Genomic DNA, 25,950 nt, shown 5'->3' on the forward strand with positions numbered 1-25,950 from the left:
AAACGAAAGATGTATTTGTTTTAACTCCCCTAAATATCTCACTTGGTATCTCCCGGTGTCAAAGTTGACGTCAGCTACGCCGCTGTCATGTCTCCTCTTTGTTGCTCGCTGCGCCTCTAGTCTCGTAACTAATCGTTAAGCGCGGGTTTGATTAAATATAATCAAGTTTCCGCACAGAAGACTTGAATTGAACGACAACTGTATCAGGTAACGTTATGTGTAAATTTTCAAAAATGGGACGATTTCTACGTCCTTTTTGTGGCGGCGCCGAATCTCCTCCGCGGAAGCGGAACGATTCGACTCCGCTCGGCTGCCTGTGTGTTAGCCAGCCAGCTAGCAGCCGGTGCTAATGTTAGAGCTAACACCATTATGCGTTTTAGTAAGTCAACCAGACGACATCACCCGTTAACTGCTACAGTCAGAATTAACAATACAATTTATTTTACATTTGATTCAAACTGCAGCCAGTGTGTGTACACAACAGAAGCCTGGTATAAAATAGTAGGCACCTAACTAGCCTTTAGCTTGTTAGCCTCACGTTAGCCATGCTGCAGGAGCCATAACAGGCCATTGATTGTTGTTATAGATCCCTTTTTATTGTCAACGATTATTTGTCATCACTCTTTTGTTTCGTTCTTTTTATCTTTTAGCATTCTATTTTAGTCTTTGAATGAATCACTTTTGTTGCTTTTTGCCTTTCTTTTGTATTGGTACATGATTTGGTTTTTAAATGTAGTTTTCTTCTTAGTTTTGCCCTGGCACATGCATTCAGTTTCATACACTGCCAGACTCTTTGATTTGCCAGTATATATATATCACCCAGCGATGTGTCCTCAACGTGAATATATTGATCTATTTAATAAAGTTAACCCGCCCTAAAGATGGAAGAAAGGCTGTATGGATCACTGCCTGTCCCCTCGGAATATCTCCAGCAGTGGTGAGTCCCTCTCCCACCCCCACCACGACGTGGCCCCTGCAGGCTCCAAGGCTCCACTCTGAGTGGCCCCAAGTGTTATGAAAATGAAATGAAAGCATGTGCTCCCAATAATTGCCCATTTAACTTTTGTTTTGCCATTTTTTTTACTCTGTGCCTGCAGAGTATACCATCTCCACTACTTTGTGTTTATACTAACTACAGGAGAAGATCATTTTTTTTATTTTATTTTTTTACCAGATTGGGATTTTGCATCATGTAATTTTCACATTTTGATTGATCAGAATAATTTAATACATTAATTATTTGCAACATTTTTTTATGGTGCTAAGCTAACTATTGTCAAGAGTCGACTTAAGAATGTGGCTGGCTGGCAATGAATCTGGTTGGCACTTTAAATGGCATGAATATGAAAGAGTGCCTTTTTCTGGTTGCTGTGTTCCACTCAGTTGAGAACTAAAGATTTGTTGGAGAGGTTGATTGATTGATTGATTGAAAACTTTATTAACAGATTGCAGAATGGGTACAGACCGTACAGTACAGCTCAATACATACAATTGTTAAGGGGATGCAGACCAGAGAAAGACTTTCGTCTTGTTTACATCAGGGTCCCCCATTTTCAATTCATCATAACATGTATGACATACACGACATACAGATAGACAGTAGGTGTGTAGCAAGCAATGGCCATAACAACATATATCCCATTTTAAGGAGATTGCAAGACGCTCTGCTGTACTCTGAAAGGGAAGCAGGTTGGGTGAAAATACCATAGCCCAGAAAACTAGCTACACAATCTGACACGTTATTGCATTTGCAGGTGACTGGCCATGCACAAATTAAGTGACCAGCGGGTAACTTAAATTATGGAAACTCATAAGATCCCTAATTTTGGCATGGCAGGTCACCTGAAAATGCAGCTAAAATATTATAAACATTGCAGTTTCCAAGCAATCAACTAGTCAATATTGCAACTTTGCGCCGTCGGCACAACCAAGGTAGTGTAATAACAAAGTAATTTCACGTCTCTTTACTTTACGTCGCACCCAATTTGCGAGCAATTTGTTTTCTGGCCTATGGTATTTTGACCCAGAACAAGTTGTGTTGACTTGGAGGAGAGGAACAGAGCTGTGTCTAATGATAATGTTGGGAAACATTGATGGGAAATTTCAAATTGTCCTCTGGATTTGACCCATCTTAACTATTTTGAGCAGTGGGCGGCCACATAGTGCGGCGCCTGGGGACCAACTCCAGTTGTAATGCCAGTACCTTGGTCAAGGGCAATGGCAGGAGTATATACCTACTCCTCATACATGTCTTTTTATGGTGTGGGGGAAACCCACGCAAACACGAGGAGAACATGCAAACTCTACACAGAAAGGCCCCCTGCTGGGGTTTGAACCCAGGACCTTTTTGCTGTGAGGCAACTACAAGTCATCAACACTGCGCCACCGTAATGAACAGTCCCTCTGGGAAACATTTAAAATAAAAGTTCTTATCAGTAGTCCACTGAGCTGAAACCAACTACAGGACAGAAACAAACTACAGCCAGACAGTATATTACAATTATAGGATTTTCTTTAGGTGTTCTTGTCACTTTTGACGCAATGTACTGTCCTCCCTCTTTGGCAAATTCACCCTACAAATGTGGGCCCTGCTCTAATTCAAAGCGAATGGCTGCTGTGGATCCTCTTCCCCGTGTGAGACATGTTACAAAAGCTGTATCTGCTTTTATCACACATTCATACTGGGATATTCAACAAATGCAACAAATATTGAGGAGCACTAGTGGAAAATTGAATGTATGGGATTTGTCAGCAGGTCCCACACTGCAGTCTCGCTCATTATGTGGTTGGTTAGTATTTACCACCTTCAAAAGAAAAAGTCAACTCTCGCTCACACTCTATCACCTGCATTGACTTATTAAAATGAATGTTGACGTTTCAGTCACATGGACCTTTCTCATGTAAACTTTCACTTGAATAAATCAATGCAGGGGTAATATTTAGTGTGGGGGAGTTGACCGTTGCAAGGTCCTATAGTTAACATTTTTGCGTACATGTACCCTACTTCCCATTTCCCCCTGTGGAATGCACCCGATTGAATAAGTACATTCTAGTGTGACATCTAGTGGCTGAATGTTATCTATAAACCAATGCAGAGGTGATATTGTCTGTGTGCGGAAGTTGGCTTTCTTCTTTTGGATTTGGATCTTCAGGGGAATTGTGTCCCTGCACCACAGAAGTGCTGCTTTCTGTTCATCTAGCTTTATTTATCACCGCCTGCCTTCTCATGGCCTCTCTGCCACCCTCCTCCTCAGGATCCGGTCCACCCAGCAGCTCCAGGCTCTCCAGGCCCAGTATTCAGGCTTCAGACCCCACCTTCAGCCTCACTACCCAGAAGGCCCGGTGCAGGAGAGGGCTGTAGCACCCACGGCTGCCCATCAAGAAGAACCCATGGAGCAGGAGGCTGTCAACCCAGTGAAACGTACGTATGGCTGCATCTTTTAATGCCAGTGTTTCTCAAACTCTTCTCGAACACCCAGGGTTTATTATTAAGTCCCTGTGTTGGTTATCTAGTATATGAAAAGGCTTCTCCCTAGTATTGGGTTAAATGGAAGTGATATGTGAAGGTCACAGTGTTTGCGTGTTGGTATCCAAGACAGAGAGACAACTGTTTGCTGGTCCCCAGGCTCAAACGGGCTCGGAAACACTGCTTTAATACTGCATTTAGCTGTGTATGCCTTTCAACTAGGGATGTCCGATATTATCGGCCGACCGATATTATCGGCCGATATCGGCAGTAAAATGTGATATCGGAAAATATCGGTATCGGTTTAAAAAAAATAACAATATTTGTTATATGTATCCAGTGAAATGATTAGTTACCTGAAATTCAGTTTTTTGGACGGGGAAACCCTGCATATATCGGTATCGGTTGATATCGGTATCGGAAATTAAGAGTTGGACAATATCGGAATATCGGTATCGGTAAAAAAGCCAATATCGAGCATCCCTACTTTCAACCTTAGCTGGATTTTTGATTAACAAGATTTGCATTCGACATGAGATCAGTGTGCTAGCTAGCTTGTTTGAATGATGTTCTGTGTGACTCAGTCATGTTAAACATATGTGCCTCTCTTTTTCCTGACTTTGCATTGGCCTCTAGATAGTTGGGATCTAGGGCTGCCCCTCACTAAAGAAATTACATTTTATTGACAAAGCTGTGAAATCTTAAATTGTGAAAATGATTGTCCTTCTGTGACTGAGTGCAGTCAAGCAGAATAACCTCTTTAAATGTTTCGTGTTTATTAAAGATCAACGCATGTGGGATGCCAGAGATGTGATTATCATTATACAGGAAATTACAACGGATTTAACAGACTAAGATCCTAAACTGATTAGTGGATTCATGGACTTTCATTCAATCTTTATTCATACTCGATAATACACTGAGTAATTAAACTAATTTACAGTGCCGTCGAGAAGGGACAGCCTTTGAACGTTCCCCTTCTTACAAATCTTTTCCCCCCCAACAGCCCCAGCCAAAAAGAGAGGCAGAGCAGCACAACCCAAGGAGCCAAAACCTCCAAAAATACCCAAGGAGCCAAAACCTCCAAAAATACCCAAGGAGCCAAAACCTCCAAAAATACCCAAGGAGCCAAAACCTCCCAAAATACCCAAGGAGCCCAAACCACCCAAGGATCCCAATGCGCCCAAGGCCAAGCCAGGTCCTAAGCCCAAGAAGGGCAAGGAGGGAGAGGCAGACGGCAAACAGCAGAAGATAGACGAGAGCTTCAAGAAGGTGAAGAGGAAATTTGACCGCTTCAAGGGAATGTCTGAGGAGGAGGTCATGACCAGAACCCTCCCGGACCTGCTGGACTACAACCTGGACTACGTCATAGTAAGATTACCCATCATCAATTCACCTGGGCTCAGACGGCAGGCTGGTTTCAGTTGGGGCTGGGCGATATAACGATAACGATAATTATCGCGATATATTTTAATAATCGATATCGAAAAGAAAAAAAATCGAAGAAAGAAACTGGACAGACTTGTCTTTCTTGCCTGCAACTTAAAGTAATGGCTTTGCTTGTCCAAATGACAATACTGACCAAATTGAGATTTATTTTTCTCTTGTCCATTTATTTTGTTTGCTTTCTAATTTAAAATACAGTTTGAAACCGTCTGTACACAGTAGGCTATGTGTGCTAGCAGAGCTAGTCTCCAGTCATGAGTCACGGTGCACATGTGTGGTGGTTTGTCCACCAAAAAAGTGCCAAAAGATAGAAAAGAAACTAGCAGAGCCAGAACTGTTCAACTCCCCTGGAGCCACAGCCAGCAGAGAAGCCGGTTTACTTTCGCTTTCAACCCAGCTGCAGCCTGAGAACTGGAGTGTGAGGGGATGTAACACTAAAGATGGCGGCAACAACAAAGAATTGCTGCAAAATAAACATACATAATGTTGTTAAAAAAAAAAAAAGCTCTTATTTTTTTTATCGAGTGATATGATATTGTTATCGATATCGTAGGGCTGGGCGATATAACGATAACGATAAATATCGCGATATATTTTAATAATCGATATCTAATATCGGATTTTTTTTTTTTTTTTTTTTTTTGTGACCTGCAACAGGGCAGTTTTAAAACCAGAGACAGTGGACAGACTTGTCTTTCTTGCCTGCAACTTAAAGTAATGGCTTTGCTTGTCAAAATGACAATACTGACCAAATTGAGATTTATTTTTCTCTTGTCCATTTATTTTGTTTGCTTTCTAATTTAAAATACAGTTTGAAACCGTCTGTACACAATAGGCTATGTGTGCTAGCAGAACTAGACTCCAGTCACGAGTCACGGTGCACATGTGCAGTGGTTTGTCCACCAAAAAAGCGCCAAAAGATCGAAAATAAACTAGCAGAGCCAGAACTGTTCAACTCCCCTGGAGCCACAGCCAGCAGAGAAGCCGGTTTACTTTAGCTTTTAAACCAGCTGCAGCCTGAGAACTGGAGTGTGAGGGGATGTAACACTAAAGATGGCTGCAATGACAAAGAATTGCTGCAAAATAAACATACATCTGTTGTTACATTTTTTTTTTATATAAATACTTATAACAATTCGATAATTATCGATATCGAGAAATATAACATTATCATATCGTTATCGCGATATGATTTTTTTCCATATCGCCCAGCCCTACGTTATCGCGATATAATTTTTGGCCATATCGCCCAGCCCTAGTTTCAGTGCAATTTTGTTGCTAGGGAACAGGTTGAACCCTAGTTTATTTCATATAGGGAGGTTCTGTCTGACATCACTTTAGTTTCCCGCGCGGTCCACCCGTATAGGGATTTATCATTGGGAAAATGTATTATTGCCTATCGTAATAATTCTGCCTGTTGAACATTGGCAAGCTTTCCATTTTTGCACAAAATGAGTTCCCTTCTATCACTAACATTATTGTTTAGGCATTTTTGGTTGAAATAAAGTTAGTTATAAGGTTTTGAATTTGTCGTTAAAAAATAACTACACTTACCAGTAGAATGCCTGTCGCCAGGAGTCTATGCTGTGGTGACGTCAGTCAGCAGCGCCAAAGTGAAGTGTAGTTCCTCAGTGAACGAAAATGTAAACATTGTTATTTAGCTACTTTTAGGATTAATTGCGAGTTTTTTTTCATGTTGAGCTATAGATTGTGGATGAATATACACAGAAAGGTACATCAACATGCCAATGTTCATGCTTTATTTGTTTTAAACGAGACGATTTAGAAATGGGTCCACTGGAAATACATTGCCATTTCACGGAGGGTGGATCGCGCAGGGAAACACAAATGATGTAACCACTACACCTCCCTATTGGCTTTGATATTAGCACTACGACTATAAACGTTGGTCCATTTAGAATGTTTATGTTGTCTATAAACCTTTTCAAACTTAATCATCATTCTAATATTTATTTCCTGTTAGTGTTTGCTAATACAACCGCTGACAGGAAGTGAACATGGGTCCAAGCTATTGCCTAGCAGCAACAGACTTCCATTGAAAAAAGTTTGATTAATCAGAATCATGTTTACTGTGTCGAGTACATTGCACATACAACAAGGAATTTGGCTTGGTGCTTGCTCACACAAAGACTAAAACAATACATCTAGAATTATGTGGAAAATAATTATTGTCATTGAAATGTTAAGATATTAACTCTGTTGTTGCGGTTTTTAGATTGGGATCAACCCAGGCTTGTTGGCAGCTTACATGGGAAAGTGGTTCCCGGGCGGCGGAAATCATTTTTGTAAGTTGATGCTGTCCTGACTGCTCCAGATCCACAAACTTCACCTTTCCCTGTCTGTCATGCATTTGGATTAAGCCCAGTATGCCAACACCACTGGCAGCAGGAAATACTATCTTGTTGGGTAGAGCAATTCATGACTGGCTAGGCTAGTGAATTTTCTTCTTTATACTTTGTTTTATTTTCATATTTCATGTCAATAACCCTCTCATTGATACACATTCAGGCTGTGGACACCCACTTGATAGGATTCAAGGACTTGATAGAGTCAGTCACTCTTATTCTCTCTAGTGAATGAGTGAGGTTATATGGTACTGCTTACAGTATCTATCCATTGGTTTGGGGTGAGGTCTACTTCCTGGTATACTCTTCATACAGTACTGCTTACAGTATCTATCCATTGGTTCAGGATGGTTGTATTGGTTGATGTATTTCCTGAGATAGCTGCTATATTTTGAATTCTAATACAGGCTTCAATAGAACTGAACGTGATGATTTGTTTTTTTAGTTTCCTTGGTATACACTACTGTGTTTACAGTATCTATCCATTGGTTCTGGGTGGGGCCTACTTCCTTGTATACAGCACTATTTACACTATCCATTGCTTCGGGGTGGCAGCTACTTCCTGGTATACAGTTTTGTTTATACTAGTAGTATATCAAGTTGTTTGGGGTAGTGGTTAGTTCCTGGTATACTTTCTTAACTCAATGAGCGCCTAGGGGTCGCTGTTTACCTTCTGGTTAGAAGGCCATCGCTGTAATGAAATGGGGAGAATGCCGTTTTTGCGAGTGCTAAAACTATATAAAATATTATAGCTATGGATCTAATAATTGTCAGTGAGTTTCATCCAGTCAACATGCAAAAAACAGATAATTTTTTCATACATACATTTCCGTTTTATACCGTGGTGAATATGAGTATACAGTGTTTCCCACAGGATTTTCAGAGACAACCTCCGACCCTCTAGGGGTCCGGGGGCATGCCCCCCCCCCCCCCCCCCCATAACTTCTTTTTTGTTGTGCATTTTAAAGTTAAATGCATCAATCTGGTGCACTTTGAGAGCAAAATAAAGAGGCTAGATCTATGATGAACTTTTTTTTTTTTATATATTTTTTTTATTATTGCAAAACAAAAAATTATTAAAAGTCAGTACTCAACACACAATGCATAATGAAACTTTCAGTAAAGGTGGTTATAATATATGCAAGTACAGAAACAGGATAAAACAAAAATAGTCTATAATAACATTTTAGCCGTATACAGTGTATATCCAGCGAAATTACAATTATATAAATGTTAGTATATAATATACCCCTAATACCTATTTTCTAAAACCCTACACACATATGCTCCAGCTCAAACCCCCCCTCCCAGACCCCCTCTTGGATAGTACCTCCATTATCCCTCACTCCTAACCAGACACCACCATTATAAGCTAGCTTTTATTCTCTCCACCACTTCTAACCACATTGACATTTTGGATTCATTGAGCCCCAGAATTCTTGCTGTAGATATTTCTTGATATATCACATCAAGATATGTAAGAAACCACACTTTTCGGCAAATTTTTTCCGGTTGAAACCAACGTGATGCGATCAGTTTTTTTAGCTACTGTGATACCCGATAAAACCAATCTTTTTAGTTGTGGATTCACTGCAAACTCAAAAACATCATTCAATAGTAATACCGCGGGGTGTACAGGTATATTCCAAAATACGAGTGTTGATCTATGATGAACTTTGTGCTCAAAACACAAAATCGACTAGACTAGTGCTTCCCAATCCTCTCCTCGAAGCACCCCAGCCGGACAATGTATTTGTTAAATTCCACCACCAGCACACCTGATTCAACTTAACTAGCCCTTTATTAGTTGAATCAGGGCCCTATTCCCCGTACCTGGTTCAACTAAGTCGATCAAAAGTCCCATTATCCAGATTCAATTAACCCGATGTTTGAATCCGGGATTTTCCTGTTCCTCGAACGCTGATTCAGTCTTGTTCATTCGAACCAGACTTGAGACTCAGGATAATTGCGCGCGGCCGCCTCAGCTGAAAAGACAGCAGGTGTCGATCGCAGAAATCCTGATTTTCTAACGGCATTGATTGATTGATTGATTTAAAACTTTATTAACAGATTGCAGAATGGGTACAATGCAGTACGGCTCAATAGCCTCGCCGACGAGTTAAATGCATAATCTATAGGCTAATTTTAAGTCCCTTATTACCCCAATCAATCAGATTATATTTCTTTAAACGTGCCTGCTGGCAGTAGGCTTATGGAATGAATAATCAAATGAGATCTTGCTAGCGAAAATAATTAGTTCAACTCTTTCAGAATAAGGATACGGCTCTCTTGTCCATTGATGGATGTATATGGTGGATGTTTTATTTGTCTGGCACCGTGGTGTGATGGTTGGTCCTTATGCCTCACGCGGACGACCCGCGTTCGAATCCCCCCTTTTTCTATTTTTTGTTTTTCTTTTTGCAATGTAAATGCTTCAATTTGGTGCACTTTGAGAGCTATATAAAGAATGACATCCTCAATGCATGTAGATTTATAATATTTTAACTTAAAACTAGGCTACTTTTGCGTATAGTCATTAATATTATATTCCAAAAAAATTATATTGGAAACGCGGGGTTTCGAACTAGGGTCGTCCGCTTGACAGGAGTGAGCACTAGCCGTTGCACCACTGTGCCAGACGGGATATATCCATTGTGTATCCATCAATGGACAAGAGACCCGTGTTTCGAATATTTTTCTTTTGAATGAAGTTTTATCTCTTTATTCTCAAATGCATTAATGTGACGTCAACGGCTCATTCAATTGCTCAAATCCGTCAAACAGCGCATCTCATCAGACATTTTAATCCCAGTTACAATATCACAATAACGTGTGAGTGATGATACAATTCAACAATCCTCAGATTCCTCGTAATTCATAATCCACAAATACCACAATCCACGCATTGACACTTAAATTTTATGCTTGAATGAAACACAATCCGGGCGCTCCGTTAAGCAAATCTACAGCGGAGAATATATGAAACTAATCAGAGCCAAACGGCCGATAGGTTTCATTCATTAAAAATATCCCTGCGGGATTCACATTTGCAATGCGCCGTTATTAAAGTAACCACATGCAGCGTGTATCGCGACTCCGAGCGCCGTATATGACGTGCATTATTTTATTTAGGACAAAGTAAATCTATAGGCTGAATATGATTTATTATCAGCATTTAGTTCTATTATTATACATTTCAAAAGCCCCCTCTAGGAAAACGAAGCACAAAAACATAATTCAGAATGGTATAATGGGATCTAGACTGTGAGAAATATTTCAGGAAGCGAGCTGGCATTTCTTTGCGAGGGCGTGGCCATGGTTCATCCAGCTAACTGAACTTAACCCTGCTCCGGACCAGGTTCAAACTTTCTGATCTGTTACCATGGTGATTTAGAAAATCCGACTTCGGGGAACGGAAAGGTCCGGCTTAAGTCAAGCTATGCTGAAAATTATCCGGCTAACTCAGTTAGCCAGGTACGGGGAACGGGGCCCAGGTGTGCTGGTGGTGGAATTGAACAAATACATGGAACGGCTGGGGTGTCTCGAGGAGAGGTTTGGGAACCACGGGACTAGAGCATACATTTGAGCCATCAAAGAAATGAAGCAAAAGTGGTTACCTGTGTTGAACTGGTTTATTTTTTAGAAAATAAAAAAAATATAGTGGATTACTATTACGACTACTACCACTGCCAATACTACTGATACATCCCTATTGGCAAACTTTATATATAAAAAAAAAAAAAATCTTTTTTGTTTTATATTTTTTTTTTTTTTGGTTCATTATACAACTGTGGCAGGACTAATTGGACTGTGCAGGCCGCCACAGTCTAGGTCATTAATGGGAAACCCTGGTATAGTTCCAGAGCGATTCTGTCTAATCTCAAGAAACTAGAGCAAACCGCGCTTCAATGCATTTCCTTAGAAATCGTGCCATTTGTCGCTTGATTTATGAATCGTTCTGAAATAAATGCCAGATTATCGGTATTATGTGTCCTCATGCACGAACAGAAGCGGGGGAGGAAAAGTCGCTCCTCCGTGTCTTGGTCGGCGCCAACGGCACGCACGCGCACACACACACACACACACACACATGTTGTTATCGTTACGAAAGAAACATCGGATTAACCCAAGATTGGTAACATAGAGTCCTTACCTCACATCTGATGTCCTGCAAAAAGAATAATCCAATTCCTGATCACCATTCCAAATATTGATCGCGTTTATTGATCCAACGTTTCTCCACAAACGCATGAATTCACGGCTCCAGTGTCCCCCAAACTCTGTTATAACGTTACTGCATGCCCGAGAAGGAAAACCTTCTAATACCGCACAGCCCCAGCCAGAGGGATTCCAATGATTTGCAATACCGGCCGGAAGGCGTTAGGCGGCGGTATTGGCCTTTTGCGAGCTCGGACCCATTCCCAATGATAACGTCAGGCTGGATGGATGAAAAATGAATGGATATAGCGAATAAAATAAATAACGATTAAAACCCGACTTTTCTCGTGATTGGCGCTCAAGCGATGGCGAGTTAACCCGACTTTTTTTTGTGAATGGCGCCCAATGAGTTAATACAGTACTTTTTACAGTATATCTTTTTGTTTGGGGTATGGCTACTTCCTGGTATACTCTCTTCATACTTCGCCGTAGACTAAAAACACACTACTTCAATCAATATCTCAAATGAAAAAAGAAAAAAAACACTAACCTTCTTACTGTCCTGTACTACCATGCTCTCCTCCTACTATACTATGTCTTATGTCTATGCACTCACTCAACACTGCAGCACCCAAGTTTCAGCACTGTTTGATAAACATTGTTACTCAGCTGTAAGAGTTGTACCCTTCCTGCTGACTTGTCGTACAGAACTTCTAAGTCGCTTTGGATAAAAGTGTCAGCTAAATCAGGGGTTCCCAAACTTTTCAGGCCGGGACCCAGAAAATAAGGCGTTAGAGAGCCGCGGCCCAATGCACATCGCAGGGCTTTTTTTTTATAAAATAATTTGCCAGGCGAACGATTTTTTAAGCCAAATATCACTTCAATCCTATTAAGTTAGTTCAAGTTAGTTATTCATTTATATGTGCTATTTATGAGAGGGCTAACTTGTTGCAAAATGATAATAATAATAGCCTCATTAAAATACTATTGTTGCTTCGGTTGTTTTCAGCGTTTTATGTGCATAATCTGTTATTTAGTTTGAAATGTTTGTTGAAATAAGTAGATTTTCCGTTTTTATTTATTAAGTTAATATAAAACCATATAGTCACATTTTAGAATACAATAGAATAGAATTTTAGAATACAACTAGAAACACTGTCCTGCTTCTAAGTTCAGTGGCCTGCCAACATTTTTTTTCTTTTTTTTTTCTTTTTTTAAATCATCTCATGGCCCTCACGTGGCTGCTCGCGGCCCACCTTTGGGTTGCGACCCCGACTTTGGGAACCACTGAGCTAAATGACCAAATGTAAATTCATACAGTACTTTACAGTATCTATCCATTGGTTTGGTGGTGGGGGCTACTTCCTGACTTTCTTCTTATTCTTCTTCTTCTTCTAGGGAAGTGTCTGTTCCTGTCTGGTTTCACAGAAGTGCAGCTGAATCACACCCACGACACCACTCTGCCAGTCAAGTACAAGATAGGCTTCACCAACATGGTGGCCAGGGCAACACCGGGCAGCAAAGACCTCTCAACGTAATTAAATAGAAACAACTAGGCCATTCATATCCTGCGGCTGCCCACTGTCTGATTGTTCAGGAATGTGGTGTTTGATGTGAATGAGAATTTTCCATTTGTTTCCTCATCATTGAAATGCCAGCAAGTCAGCTGTACAGTCGGCTGTACTGCCATGATGTAAATTATGTTACGACTCGACTACGTGTGATGATGAAGTACAGTATTGTAGCAGAATTGTTATTGCTAAAGTATCTCTTTATTATAAGAGACATTTTGTGAAAATGGCTACACAGGAAGCTGTGTGTATATATATATATTAAACTGTATGTGTGATATTTCGTATTTTATATGAATTGGTTAAAGCTACTATAGATAACATTAGGCCACTAGATGTCACACTAGAGCACCAGCATGTCATTTATCCAATCGAGTGTATTCCATGTGGGGAAATGGGAAGTAGGGAGGAGATGCATGCCTGCGACATGTAAACAACAACATACATTTTGGACTCCATCTTTTTAAATGATAAATTCATTAATCGGTCGTTTTTGAGGGGGAAAGGCAATACTTTAATTCAGCAGTTTAAAAGAAATATATCAAATATATTTATATTGCATACAAATGTTATCTATATCACATTTAATAATATATATATATATTTAAATGTAGCTATATTATAAGCATCTTGAATATTAACTTTTCTTTTTCTTTCCTGTCATAAGCAAAGAGCTACGCGAAGGAGGCAAAATCCTTACAGAGAAATTGAAGCAATACAAGCCTCTCATAGCAGTTTTCAATGGAAAATGTAAGTAGTTCTCACCCTCGGGGGGGGGGGGGGGGGGGGAAGTTTTATCACAAAGTTGTCAAAAAAATACTCAAACCTTTTCTGATTTTTTTTTCTTCCTTTTGCAGGCATCTATGAAATGTTCTGCAGAGAGATGTTTGGCAAAAAGCCAAAGACTCTTACGTTTGGTTTGCAGCCACACAAGATAGAAGACTGTGATGTGGTAAGTGGCACGGTCCTTTAACACATGGGGATATTGTAATCGTGTGTTTATGTTTCTAACTGAGATAACTTGCACATTTCTTATCCTATTTGGCTGAATCCTGCTGGGTAGGTCAGTCAAATTGATCGAACAAGGTTGAGGTGGAATAAGATAAGATAAGATTATCCTCTAGTCTATTATACACACTAATTATAATATTGTGTAGACTCATTGTTATATTGTATAGTCTGAGTAGACTCATTATAATATATTCTAGTCCGAGTAAAGAAAACATACATTATTTAAGACAAACTTATTCCAAAGGAACGTGGGAACACATTGCTGTGGTTGTGAATGTAGAGTCTGTACAATCAAGCAGGTGAGTTACTGGAAGCGGCTGTGTAGAGTGTTGGGGTATAGAATGCTGTGGGATTGTGGGTACTGTAGTTTTGCCTGACGGTGTCTCTGCCTACGCAGGCTCTGTACCTGATGCCCTCCTCCAGTGCCCGCTGTGCTCAGTTCCCTCGTGCCCAGGACAAAGTGCACTTCTACATCAAGCTGAGGGAGCTGCGCGACCAACTGAAGGGGGTCAAGAGAACTAATGAAATCGAAGAGCTGGAATACTCCTTTGACCTGGGACTGGCCAAGCGTAAGAACCAGCAGCTCCTTGAGCTACATCAGAATTCGCTCATCACCATCACCTTGGGGTGTAGCCATATCCCATTCCATACACATTTCGAGGTTGCAATTAGACTCCTTACGCGTTAAATGTATTGATACTTTTTCAGAGCTTCTTCTCTTCAACTGTGTGTTTCCTACTCTATGCTGATGAAACGCAGGCAGATGCCTAGTTTATTTTACAGAGGAAAAATTAGGCCTAGGGAAGAGAATGAGAACCGTCAACAGTTTTAAATTTCAAAACACTATTGAACATGCATTTGTCCTGTATTGAGATGGTTACACCCCTACTACCACCTGACCAGGAGATGAGGGGAGGGAAGCTAAAGTGAATGTTTAGTTGAATCAAAGGCGTAGGTTAATTTTGGTTAAGGTTAAGTAAAGGGTATGTGAGCATTTAAGTGCTCTAGGAGAAGCGATCCGATTGGAGAATGTGAATGAGTGATTGATTGAAGCCTTTTTGATATACTTGGCCTGACAGGTGGCTCATCCATCCCTACTGGGAGTTTGGCACTAAGGAGGAGAGTCATTTCAGTAGTAAAACCTTCGCATGTGTTGTGCTACTACCTCTGCAATACAAAGCTACCGGTAAACACCCTGTCCTGATGAACCTGCCCATCTCTCCATCAGCCAAATAAATAAACAAGTATCCAAAATCGGGGCTTAGGCCACTGTGGCAGTTTGTTTAAATGGTCGTCTGGTAACCTGAAGGTTCCCGGTTCGATCCCAACTCCTCCCCGGTAGCGTGTCGAAAGTGTTTAGTCGCTTGTGACAGCCCACTGCCCCTCTGTGGTTAGGAGGGTTAAAATGCAGAGAAATCATTTCCCCTCCGAGACCATAAAGTACTAATTACAATTCCGTCACCAGAGGATGCCAAGAGGATGGCAATAAAGGAGGAGGCGTACGACCCTGGTTACGAGGACGCCTTTGGAGGAGCGTACGTAGAGGGAGGACCCGGGGGAAGCCAGGCTCAGGACCAGGCCCAGCCCCAGCCTCAGACCAACGGTCACTGTACATTCTCATCTGCTGAAAAAACAGGTAACCATACACACTATTCTGATTACTACATTCTGCACCAACTGACTGTATGGTGCCTATGCCAAGTCTGCATAGTCTGTGATGCCAGAGATGCTGTGATTAGTGCTTGGAGGTGTACTGTGTTTTTACAATCCAAACAATTATTTTCAATGGTACTGTATATTCTTTATATTTATAGCACATTGCAGCAGTGTTTATAAAGAATCTACAACGGAAATCGCATGAAAATGAATACAATTAACCTCCTAAGTCCGATGGGTCCGGTACTGGACCCACAATGACATCACGCCATAAATCCATCTCTACAGACTGTATGAATTAATATAGCGTTTTTTTCTTCTTCAAATGTAGCCAAGAGTAAAGACCCTAACCCTGTCATAACGGCAGTCAAAATTTATATTTTCATCATTACGTTTGTTTACCAATGAGTTTAACTGTTATTAGTGAAATATACGATTATAGAAATCGCAGGGCATTCGGTCGGAGACCGGCGCATATTGATGGGAGGAAGTGGCACAGCCAAAAGTGAGTGTAGTCTTTTGAAGCAAGAGACCGAGGGCTTTCGATGGGCTTTCAAATTTAGAAAAACTACACTACCCAGCTCATGCCAGCCCCTGTCAATCATCTGACTTCTGGATTAACTTTTTTATTTCTGTTATTTTTCGGGATAATCTCCCACAAACCTGAATGTTATTGCCATAAAACAGAACGCAGTTCGTTTGTCTAACTTTCTGTGGACGTCGAGCTAAAAACGGCATTGCAATCTGATGAAAAATGTTGGAGACATTTACATTATAAAAAGGTAACTGTACTTACAGTAGATTTCATTCACATTTTCTTCTGCACACCTGCCCGATCCATAGATGTGCGACTTGGCCACAATAAGGTCATTTATAGGCCTGATCTTCTATATTCTATGATCATATTTATAGAATATACAAAATTCAAGACTACAAAAACCCCTGTAAATCATCTGCCCTTTATTAATTTGCTTAGATTTTTTGTACACGTGATCCCAAGAAGGTGCTGAACGAGCTCAGTGGCAGTTTTAGTATGGTGTTATTCACCGTCAAAGATTTAAAAAAAAATCTATTAAAAAAAATTTTATAAAATATTTGATATTCTCCTTTTGGTTCATTACAATTTACTCAAGCCTAGTAACAGACGCAATATATTTCTGACACTGGGAAGTGGGAATACATTCCCTGAGATCCATAGATGTCCCTAGATACCAAGAACATGCAAATTACCTTGTAGAAGTGGAGCAATCTTCCATTTACTTAGGTATGTAATTTTAGGCAGACTTTCAGAAAATAGGGCTAGGGCTCAAGAGGTTAAGCCCTAGCGATATTTTCAAAAAAGTACATACTAATACTAACATACTAGTAAATGGAAGATTGCTCTACTTCTACAAGGCCATTTGCATGTTCTTGGTATCTAGGGACATCAATGGATCTCGGGGTATGTATTCCCAGTGTCGGAACTATTGTCTGTTACTATGCTTGAGTAAATTGTAATGAACCAAAGGAGAATATCAATTATAATTTTTTTCCCATCTTTGACGGTGAATAACGCCATGCTAACATTGACCAGACATGAAAAATTGGAATATGCTATTTGAAATATGAATATAGAATTTCAGGCCAATAAATTACCTTATTATGGCCAAGTCATACATCTATGGATCTCCTCTTTCCAATGGCAAAATCTGGATTTAATACCACCAGGCGCTCGTTACAGGGCAGCAAAGACCACGAATGAAATCTACTGTAAGTACGGTTACTTTTCTATGAGAAAGGATTCTACCGATCAACAAATTGAGTTTTTTTTTTTTTGCAGACATTCACAGAAAGATAAAGAAACGATATACGTTATATTTTATGGCAATAAAGTTCAGGTTTATTCGACCAGTGAGATATAATCACAAAAATTACTTTTTAAATTAAAATTTTAGAATTTAACGTCAGACGGCTCCAAGTTTGACATGGGCTGGTGTGAGCTGGGTAGTGTAGTTTTATGGAATTTCGATGTCTATCCAAAGCCCTGGGTCTCCTTTCTAATTTCCTCGCGTCTATCATCCGGTTTCCGATGCAATGCGTGGAGAATTCTATAAACTCATATTTCGCTAATAAAACTTAAAATCATTGGTAAACAAATGTGCTGAAAACATACACTTTGACTGCTGTTTTTTTTTATATTATTATTATTATTATTTATTGATCTTTTTCCCCCTCCTTTTTCCTCCCGATTTTCTCCCATCCCAATGTTGCCAATTCCCAATCCCCTTCCTGGTCGCTGCGCACTTAACCCCCACCGTCGGTCTGGGAGAGTGGAGGCTATCGCATGCTTCCTCCGACACGCGTCTAGCCAATCAACCGCTTCTTTTCACCTGGCAGCGTGGACTCTCACTGAGAGGGTGTAACGTGTGGAAGGATCACACTACCCCCCTTAGATCCTATCCACGCTGAGCAGGCGCCCCGACCGAACTGTAGAAGTCGCTGTTTACAACGACCCGGACCCACCCCGCCAGCTTTCCCACCCTCTAATACTGCCAATTGTATAAGTGTGAACGGCCAGCCAAGCTGGTGACAACGCCGGGAGCTGGATTCGAACAGGCGAATCCAGCGTCTCCGGCGTTGGTGACGAACGCAATCTCCGCTACGCCACCTGACCGCCCTTGACTGCTGTTTTGATAGGGTACAGGGGTGTCAAACTCATTTTCACAGAGGGCCACATCAGCATTATGGTTGCCCTCAAAGGGCCAAAGACCGTATATAAATGTTAATGTAATGTAAAATAAATGTAGCTACTCATTTACATATTGTTAAACATGTTGTTTCTGTATTTATTACTTATTCAAGTTATACATATTGCTTATGCATTTGCATAGATGTAAAAATATATGTTAGCTTATGTTATTTTAACAAATAATTTTAGTTTATCAGAACCCCATATTACTCCATCAATCAATGATCAAACCATTCAAGTAAATAACAAAGAAGAATATCATCAAATACAAGCTATGACATTAAGTTTGTTCAAAACCTTTTTGTCAGTCAAGAGGGGCAGAACTAACAACTGTGAGCTGCAAAGAACACGTGGGACAGATGTAGCAGATGTTACAAAAACAAATGGCTGCACACAACCTTGCAGAGGCCATACATCCAACTAATGGAAGATAGTTTAATTAACTTTAATTAACAGATTGCAGAATGGGTACAGTACATCTCAATACACACAATTGTTAAGGGGATGCAGACCATTGTATTTTGGGCTGTAAAATTGTCAAAGAATGTCTGAGGAGTAAGTGCTTTTGGCTTTTTTCCTTTGTTACTTCATCAATACCTCAGATGTTCAACATACATGTATGTGTAAGAATGTGTAATAACTAAGGCTGTCGAAGTTAAAGCTTTATTAACTCATTAACCCACAATTATTTTAACGTCGCTATTTTTTAACCCAAGATTAATGTTTAAAAAAAAGAAAGAAAAAAAATCTTTTTTTACCAGAGCTCTTGGGGGCCACATCAAATGACTTGGCGGGCCACATTTGGCCCACGGGCCGTGAGTTTGACACCTATGGGTTAGAGTCTTTACTCTTGGCTAAATTTAAAGAAACTCAACATTAATTAATACGGACTATATTTATCTATTTATGGCGTGAAATTAATCCATGCCCAGTACCGGGCTTAACACTTTGTCCGCCAACAACGTCGTAAATCGTTATTGCCCGCCATGTGTTGAACGCCAACAACGTCGTACACCGTTTTTGGGATCAATATTTCATTTTTTCGCCATGGCATTCATAATTCATCCAGCCAACCTCCAGACTCCAGCGGGACCCTGTATGAGATTGCAACGCCTCAATACCGCCGCCTGGTGGATGGTCGGGCGAGTTACACTCTCGCAAAAACCGGAAGTGCCGCTTGGTGCGTCGAGGAATTCCCTCCGGCAGTCACATCTTGTTACAGGACTACAGACAAACACTGGCGTGCATTTGGATCGCTTCCATAACGCAATAATCAATATGATTTCGGCGTTTATTGCGCCATACAAACCGGAAATGGATCTAGGCGATCGGCGTCAAATAATTGGGATCTTTTTCTTCCAGTCTCATCGGCGAACGGTAAGAGGACAGTAACGTTATTTTCAGCCCGATTGTGCGTTTCTTTGTTTGCAAACAGTCTGATCAATATATCAAACCCATACTACATAAAGCCGTTACTGACGATAAAGGAATAGACGACCCCCGCCCCCCCTTTCCTCCACGCATGATGAAGCATAATGTATACCGATAATATACATTTGAATTTATTAATATAGCGTGTATAGGAAAGAAACGGCAATCGATAATCTATCAAATGCGTTTGGGCCTATAACTAGCGTTTTTGGAATTACAGCAGAAAAGCTTATAAACACTTATATTCAAGACGGTATTAACACTAGGGATGCACGATAATTATCGGGCCGATATCAGCAATTATGACGTCATCCCGATAAACCCGATAACGTTATTGATAGCTCCGATAATATATAATTAATTTTTTGGTTAAAAGAAATCCGGTGTGGGTGAATTGGGATGAAGGGCGCTTGTTTTTATTATAGCCTCCTCCCGTTTTGCCAGTACTGTGGTACGACTGATAGCGTGTGGTTTAGGAAGAGGGAGTTTTTCACAAATCCAGCGCTCCTTTTCTTGGCTGTGACGTCACGTGACATTCAGAGGCAGCAGATAGTCAACAAAGATGGCGTCGTCGGACTTTTTCAAAGTTTCAGAGGAAAACAGTTTGCTTGCTATTTGTAACAAATGCAGAAGTTCCACGAGGAGGGAAAGGGGCAACAAGCTATAACACATCCAACCTAATAAGTCACCTGAAACATCACCACCGCTACAATGGTGTATTAAAATCTGACTACGCCGAGCAACTAAAGGCTAAGCTAATCCAAAACCAGCTGCAGACCGGCGCGGCTTGTACCTAGGCTATTGACGAGGCGTTTGCAAAATTAAAGACGTTTGACAGAGATGATTTGTCTGGTTTATTTAATTCTTTTTGAGGCGTGCTGTCTTATAAATGCCAAGTAATAGTTGTTTAATGGACCAAGACCACAACAGTCTCCTCTCCTATAGCGTCAAATGTTTTATCTGCTGACAAAGCACAATACCTGTTGGTTTTTAGTTCACTCATTGTTCAGGGATTGATTGATTGATTGAAAACTTTATTAACAGATTGCAGAATGGGTACAGTACAGCTCAATACACACAATTGTTAAGGGGATGCAGACCAGAGAAAGACTTTCGTCTTGTTTACATCATGGTCCCCCATTTTCAATTAATCAGGGAAACGCATTGTTAATGACATTCACGGATTGTGAATTTTGTGATTGACTCAAATTATATTTATTTGGAAAAATAAATATAGTCACTTTATTGGAAGACTCAAAACTGTTCTCTTGGCTTTGTTTTGTTCATAGTAGTAACGCTCATGTCATGATAAATCTGGTTAGGTCAAAACTACAGGAATATACATTTAAAAAAAGAATGTATAATACAATAAATATCGGTTATCAGTATCGGCTTGAGGAGCATAAAGTTATTGGTATCGGGGTCAAAAAATCAATATCGTGCACCCCTAATTAACACAACAATGTATGAATGAAAAAGTTAAACGTTCCTACATCCGGAACGATAGATAATCGATGTTGAATGGGCCATAGTAATGTCAATATAGCAATAAAATTTAAAAAGTTATAGCCCTGCAAAGAAGGTAAACATCTCCATAGGCTTTCAACGGTGGCAGACTGGGTACTTTGATGGGTACAATGGCTGGCAGTCAATGTGTTAAGGGGTTAAATACCATTGTCAAAATAAGAAAATATTTTGGCTGAATCACCGAGCCCTAGTAAGTGTCATATCCACCCTAGGGAGTATGCACATCCACCCTAGGGAGTATGCAGTCAGTTCAGTCAGCTAACTCGGGTGGATCAGCACAGTGTCTCAGTCTACTGTTGTCCCCTCCCTGTTCCAGACACGGAGGACAAGGCAGCCTCGTCTCAGACGGCCCCCACCGCAGAGGGCCAGCTCCCGGATGGACAGTGGATGACCCAGTCTTTTGCGGATCAAATCCCGGACATTGGTGGACCTGCAGCGGCCAGTGTATAAGGAGAGGGCGGGACTTAAAAGCCCTGTGTGGGCGTTGCAAAGAACCTCAACAACCTTTTGTTTCCTCGACCCCCTCCTCGCAAGAAGCTGCACCTCACTCTGAAGACTATTCTCAAGTTATAGATGCCCCCCCTTTTAATTAGTGATTTTAGTGGAATATATACACATAATAGATGAACTTGTAAAAATTTCTAGAGATTTTTTGCAGAATATTGTCTGCATTTCTTTTACTCTATTTTATTTTTGGGGGGTGGGGTCTTGTACATGCGTGATTGCCCATCACGGCAGTCTTTTTTTAAATATGTGAAATCAGGGACTTTAAACTGATACATGATTGTCATTGGAAGAACTCATGTATTTGAAACATTTCTGTTGCTTTTGTACTGGACTGTACTGCACTGTGATGCAGTAGGTGAAACACATTCATGTCTACTGTTCTGACAGTAGAAACCGTTCTGGCAGTAGAAACGATAGAAACCGTTCTGGCAGTAGAAACGGCCCGAGATAGAACTTCTCCCGACGAAAACATCTGGTGAAACGTGTCAAAGCATGATGCTGTAGGTACGGCTTGGCGGCGAGGCCTACGACTAACTAGTGTTGTAGTTCTTCTAAATTCTCAGTGCCTTGAACTTGAACTCTGGGCCAGGCATTGAGAGATGACTTGACGGCACTACTAGACGCATCGTGGTCACGAGTGACTCAACGGAAGGCATTTCTCAGCCTCATGGAATATCAACACTCGAAATGGGTGCTATTTTAATATTTTTTGGAATTCTAGAATTGTGTTTTGTCGTTTATGAAAATGTCATTCACATGAGGTTTATGATGAAACTTGTTTGTTAATTAAAAAATGTTGTGATTTTCTACATGATTTGTTTACCCTGGCTATTCATTTGCATTCTTGTTTTCACAAGAGTTGTAAAATTAGTTTTAGTTATAGCGATTTGTCGTTGAGATTTGGATTACTTAAAGATTTAAAAGGATGGATTCTGGGCAAAATCACCAGGAATTTGTCCCTTGTTCCCCATATTAATTCATATCCTTTAGTACAGGGTGTCCGCGGATCCTTAAAAAGTCTTAAAAAGTCTTAAATTGGTTTATCAATAATTAAGGCCTTAGTTTGTCTTAAAATGTCTTAAATCCATTTTCAGAGGTCTTAAAAATGCCATAGAAAGGAAAGATAAAATGCCATGTCATGTTTTATTATGAAATCTGGGGAAGTACGGTTAACGGGAGATAAAGTCGGGAGTTTTTATTGACCGCGTTGTAGCATCACCCAGACCGGAATGGGGCGGAACCAACACGGGTCCTTATGTTGGCCGGGAACAATTTCAGTGGAGTCTAGCTAACGTTAGCAAGGCGAAGCGGAAGCGATAACGTTACGTTTAGTTTAGCATTTGCACTCGTTAATATGGGAAAGTGCCAATTTAACGAGAACTGGCTGCGCCATGGTTGGTCCCAGTCAAAGACCATTACGAGGCCTGCTGCAACAACAAAAAAAGAGCAGTCGAGTCGCACATGCTGAGCAGCGCTAAGCGTACCTCTGCAAAAACGGCGCCTGCAAACTACTATTTCGAATTTCTTTTCGGCCCCGCCATCTCAGGTAGGACTATAACATCTGCACCAACAGAAGTCTGGATAACATGCGGCTCCACGCCAACACTTGAAGCTGAGGTCTTAACTTGAAAATAATCTATTCACGGATGTAAACAAGGACACGTTTGTGTTTATGTTCGATGAGTCACCCACTATGTATTTTTTCCTCCCACCCACCCCCTCCTAATGTACAGTATCCTCCCATCATATGTATGTTAGGATCTATGGGTAACAGTACTGTATATTTGCATATCTTATATGTCACAAATGTAACAGTACTATATACCTGTATGTCCCTATGCCATAAATGTCATGTATGTTGAGTGTCATAAATGTCACTATGAATTGAAAATGGGGGACCCTGATGTAAACAAGACTAAAGTCTTTCTCTGGTCTGCATCATCTTAACAATTGTGTGTATTGAGCCGTACTGTATTGTACCCATTCTGCAATCTGTTAAACAAAGTTTTCATTCATTCAACCAAACCACAAAAACAAAACGACTGGATGAATAAATGAAAAACTTTATTAACAGATAACAGATCAATACACACAATTGTTAAGGGGATGCAGACCAGAGAGACTTTCGTCTTGTTTACATCAGGGTCCCCCATTTTCAATTCATAGTAACTGTACTGTTACATTTGTGACATATGCAAATATACAGTACTGTTACCCAGAGATCCTAACAGAAAATATATACATATGATGGGGAGGAGACTGTACATTAGGGGGGGGGGGGGGGCGTTGGACATTTACGGTGCCCAGTTTCTAATTGCAGCCTCCCGTAGGTGCTCTTTAAGAGCGGTTTTGAATGTGGGCAGGGGTAAAGTGGGTTTTAGGAGTGAGGTTAAGCAGTAGTCTGACCAGTTTGTTTTGTGATGTTTGTAATCTTGTTTTTAGGGCCTTTGAGGTGCTTTGGTACCATGAGGTGCAAGCATAGTCGTAGTACCCTTGAATGAGTGCTCCTGTTAGAGTCTTCAGGGTATTCTTGTTTACCAGAGAGGAGATCCGGCACAAGAATCTAGTTTGTTGGTTGACTTTTTTGATACCCTGGGGAGGGTGGTAATAGTTATGTGTTCTGACAGGTATCAGTCCTATGGTGATAATCATGTGTTCTTACAGGTATCAGTCCTATGGTAGTATGTGTTCTGACGGAAATGTGGCTGTTGCACTTGCTGCTTGGCCCCTGGTATATTTTGTATAGCTATATTTGCTATTTATGTTTGGTCACCCCTTTGTTGAAATTCATCCAATCCAGTTACTCCTTTGAGTTCAAGATTTTTAAGTTTCAAAGTAATTTTTTAATAAACATCTTTGGACCAACGTGTCCCTAAACTTAAACTAATTGGTGTCGTTGCATGATTTTTGCCATTTTGTTATTGTGAAATTGGTATTAAATTTAATTCTGAGTGGCATTAAAAAGTCTTAAAAAGCCTTAAATCTGACTGGGCTAAACCTGCAGATACCCTGTAGTAAGTCTTCATAAATGTTTTTTGTGTTGTCATTCTATAACACTTATTCATTTTTTATTAGCTCAGGAAAGTACTTTCAATTATTTCCCCCACATGTTCCTTTACACTTTGAGCAGAATCTGTTTAGCATCTGTAGATTATTCCATACAACTATTCCCCATGAATCAATACTTGGGCCTACAGTAAAATAGAAACATTTGATTGAATACAATGCTTTGGTCAAACACCCTCAGACACACTGCAACCTAAATGATGTAGAATAGTCCCAATTTCAGTTGACTGATTCGTAATCTGTGCTGTTACCTTACAGATCAAATGTTAACAATAGAGGGGGAAATGGACCCTATTCATTCTTTCCATATAACATGCAGCTACAGATCAGCCCTTATTTCTGTGGTGTGAAAGATATAACTGGTTTTCATTATGGTTATAACAAAAATACAAAATATGTAAAGTACGTAGGTAAACACCTTTTAATTCTGGCAAAGTGGTGTTTATATTAGTCTTTTAGACCGAATCTGTATTAGACAGAGCTAGCCGATAACTAGACCGAGTTGAACAGCGGCCTGGCTAAGACAGATGCAGCACCAAGGCCACATTCCTTAATAGAAACATCGAGAGAGAGAGAGAGACGGGTAGAAAATAAATGACAGACAGTGGTAGATCGCTTATTAGTTTCTCGCTACCAGAACAGACAGACACACAGAAGAAGAGCAGAGCCCCCTCCTATTTGGAGGGGGGGGAGCGGACCATGAGAAGAGAGCTAGCAAGCTAAGAGATAGGCCGCACAACCAAGAGAGATAGAACTTATTCATTTAGATTCTTAACCTTTTAAAGACTTTCAATTTGTTTCATGTTTCATTCATTTTATGATGAATTGAAAATGGGGGACCCTGATGTAAACAAGACGAAAGTCTTTCTCTGGTCTGCATCCCCTTAAAAATTGTTTGTAGTGTGTGTGTGTTAGGATGCCTTTTGGCTGTGTGATCCATCCTGGGTCTTACCTTTTTGCTAGTAGCAAATCAATGTGAGCTCCACTGGCAGAATACAGGGGATCAACAGGTAGGAG

General features: G+C 40.5%; 1 protein-coding gene across 2 annotated transcripts; it reads left to right on the forward strand.

The window, feature by feature from the left end:
* The first annotated feature begins 69 nt into the window (after nucleotides 1-69).
* Nucleotides 70-22,678, forward strand: tdg.1 (thymine DNA glycosylase, tandem duplicate 1). 2 transcript variants are annotated; one of them, XM_084335432.1, is made up of 11 exons: nucleotides 70-207; nucleotides 866-937; nucleotides 3,255-3,421; nucleotides 4,473-4,837; nucleotides 7,149-7,218; nucleotides 12,835-12,970; nucleotides 13,675-13,757; nucleotides 13,865-13,959; nucleotides 14,416-14,587; nucleotides 15,484-15,654; nucleotides 21,677-22,678. In XM_084335432.1, the coding sequence occupies exons 2-11, from the start codon at nucleotides 882-884 to the stop codon at nucleotides 21,808-21,810; spliced, it is 1,449 nt and encodes a 482-aa protein (XP_084191558.1). In that variant the 5' UTR covers nucleotides 70-207; nucleotides 866-881; the 3' UTR covers nucleotides 21,811-22,678. The 2 variants fall into 2 exon arrangements, with proteins under 2 accessions (XP_084191558.1, XP_084191559.1); XM_084335433.1 differs by lacking the exon at nucleotides 866-937.
* The last annotated feature ends 3,272 nt before the right edge of the window (nucleotides 22,679-25,950 follow it).

The sequence above is a fragment of the Notolepis coatsorum genome (genome assembly GCF_963971535.1).
Source record: "Notolepis coatsorum genome assembly, chromosome: 18".
Lineage (NCBI taxonomy): Eukaryota > Metazoa > Chordata > Actinopteri > Aulopiformes > Paralepididae > Notolepis > Notolepis coatsorum.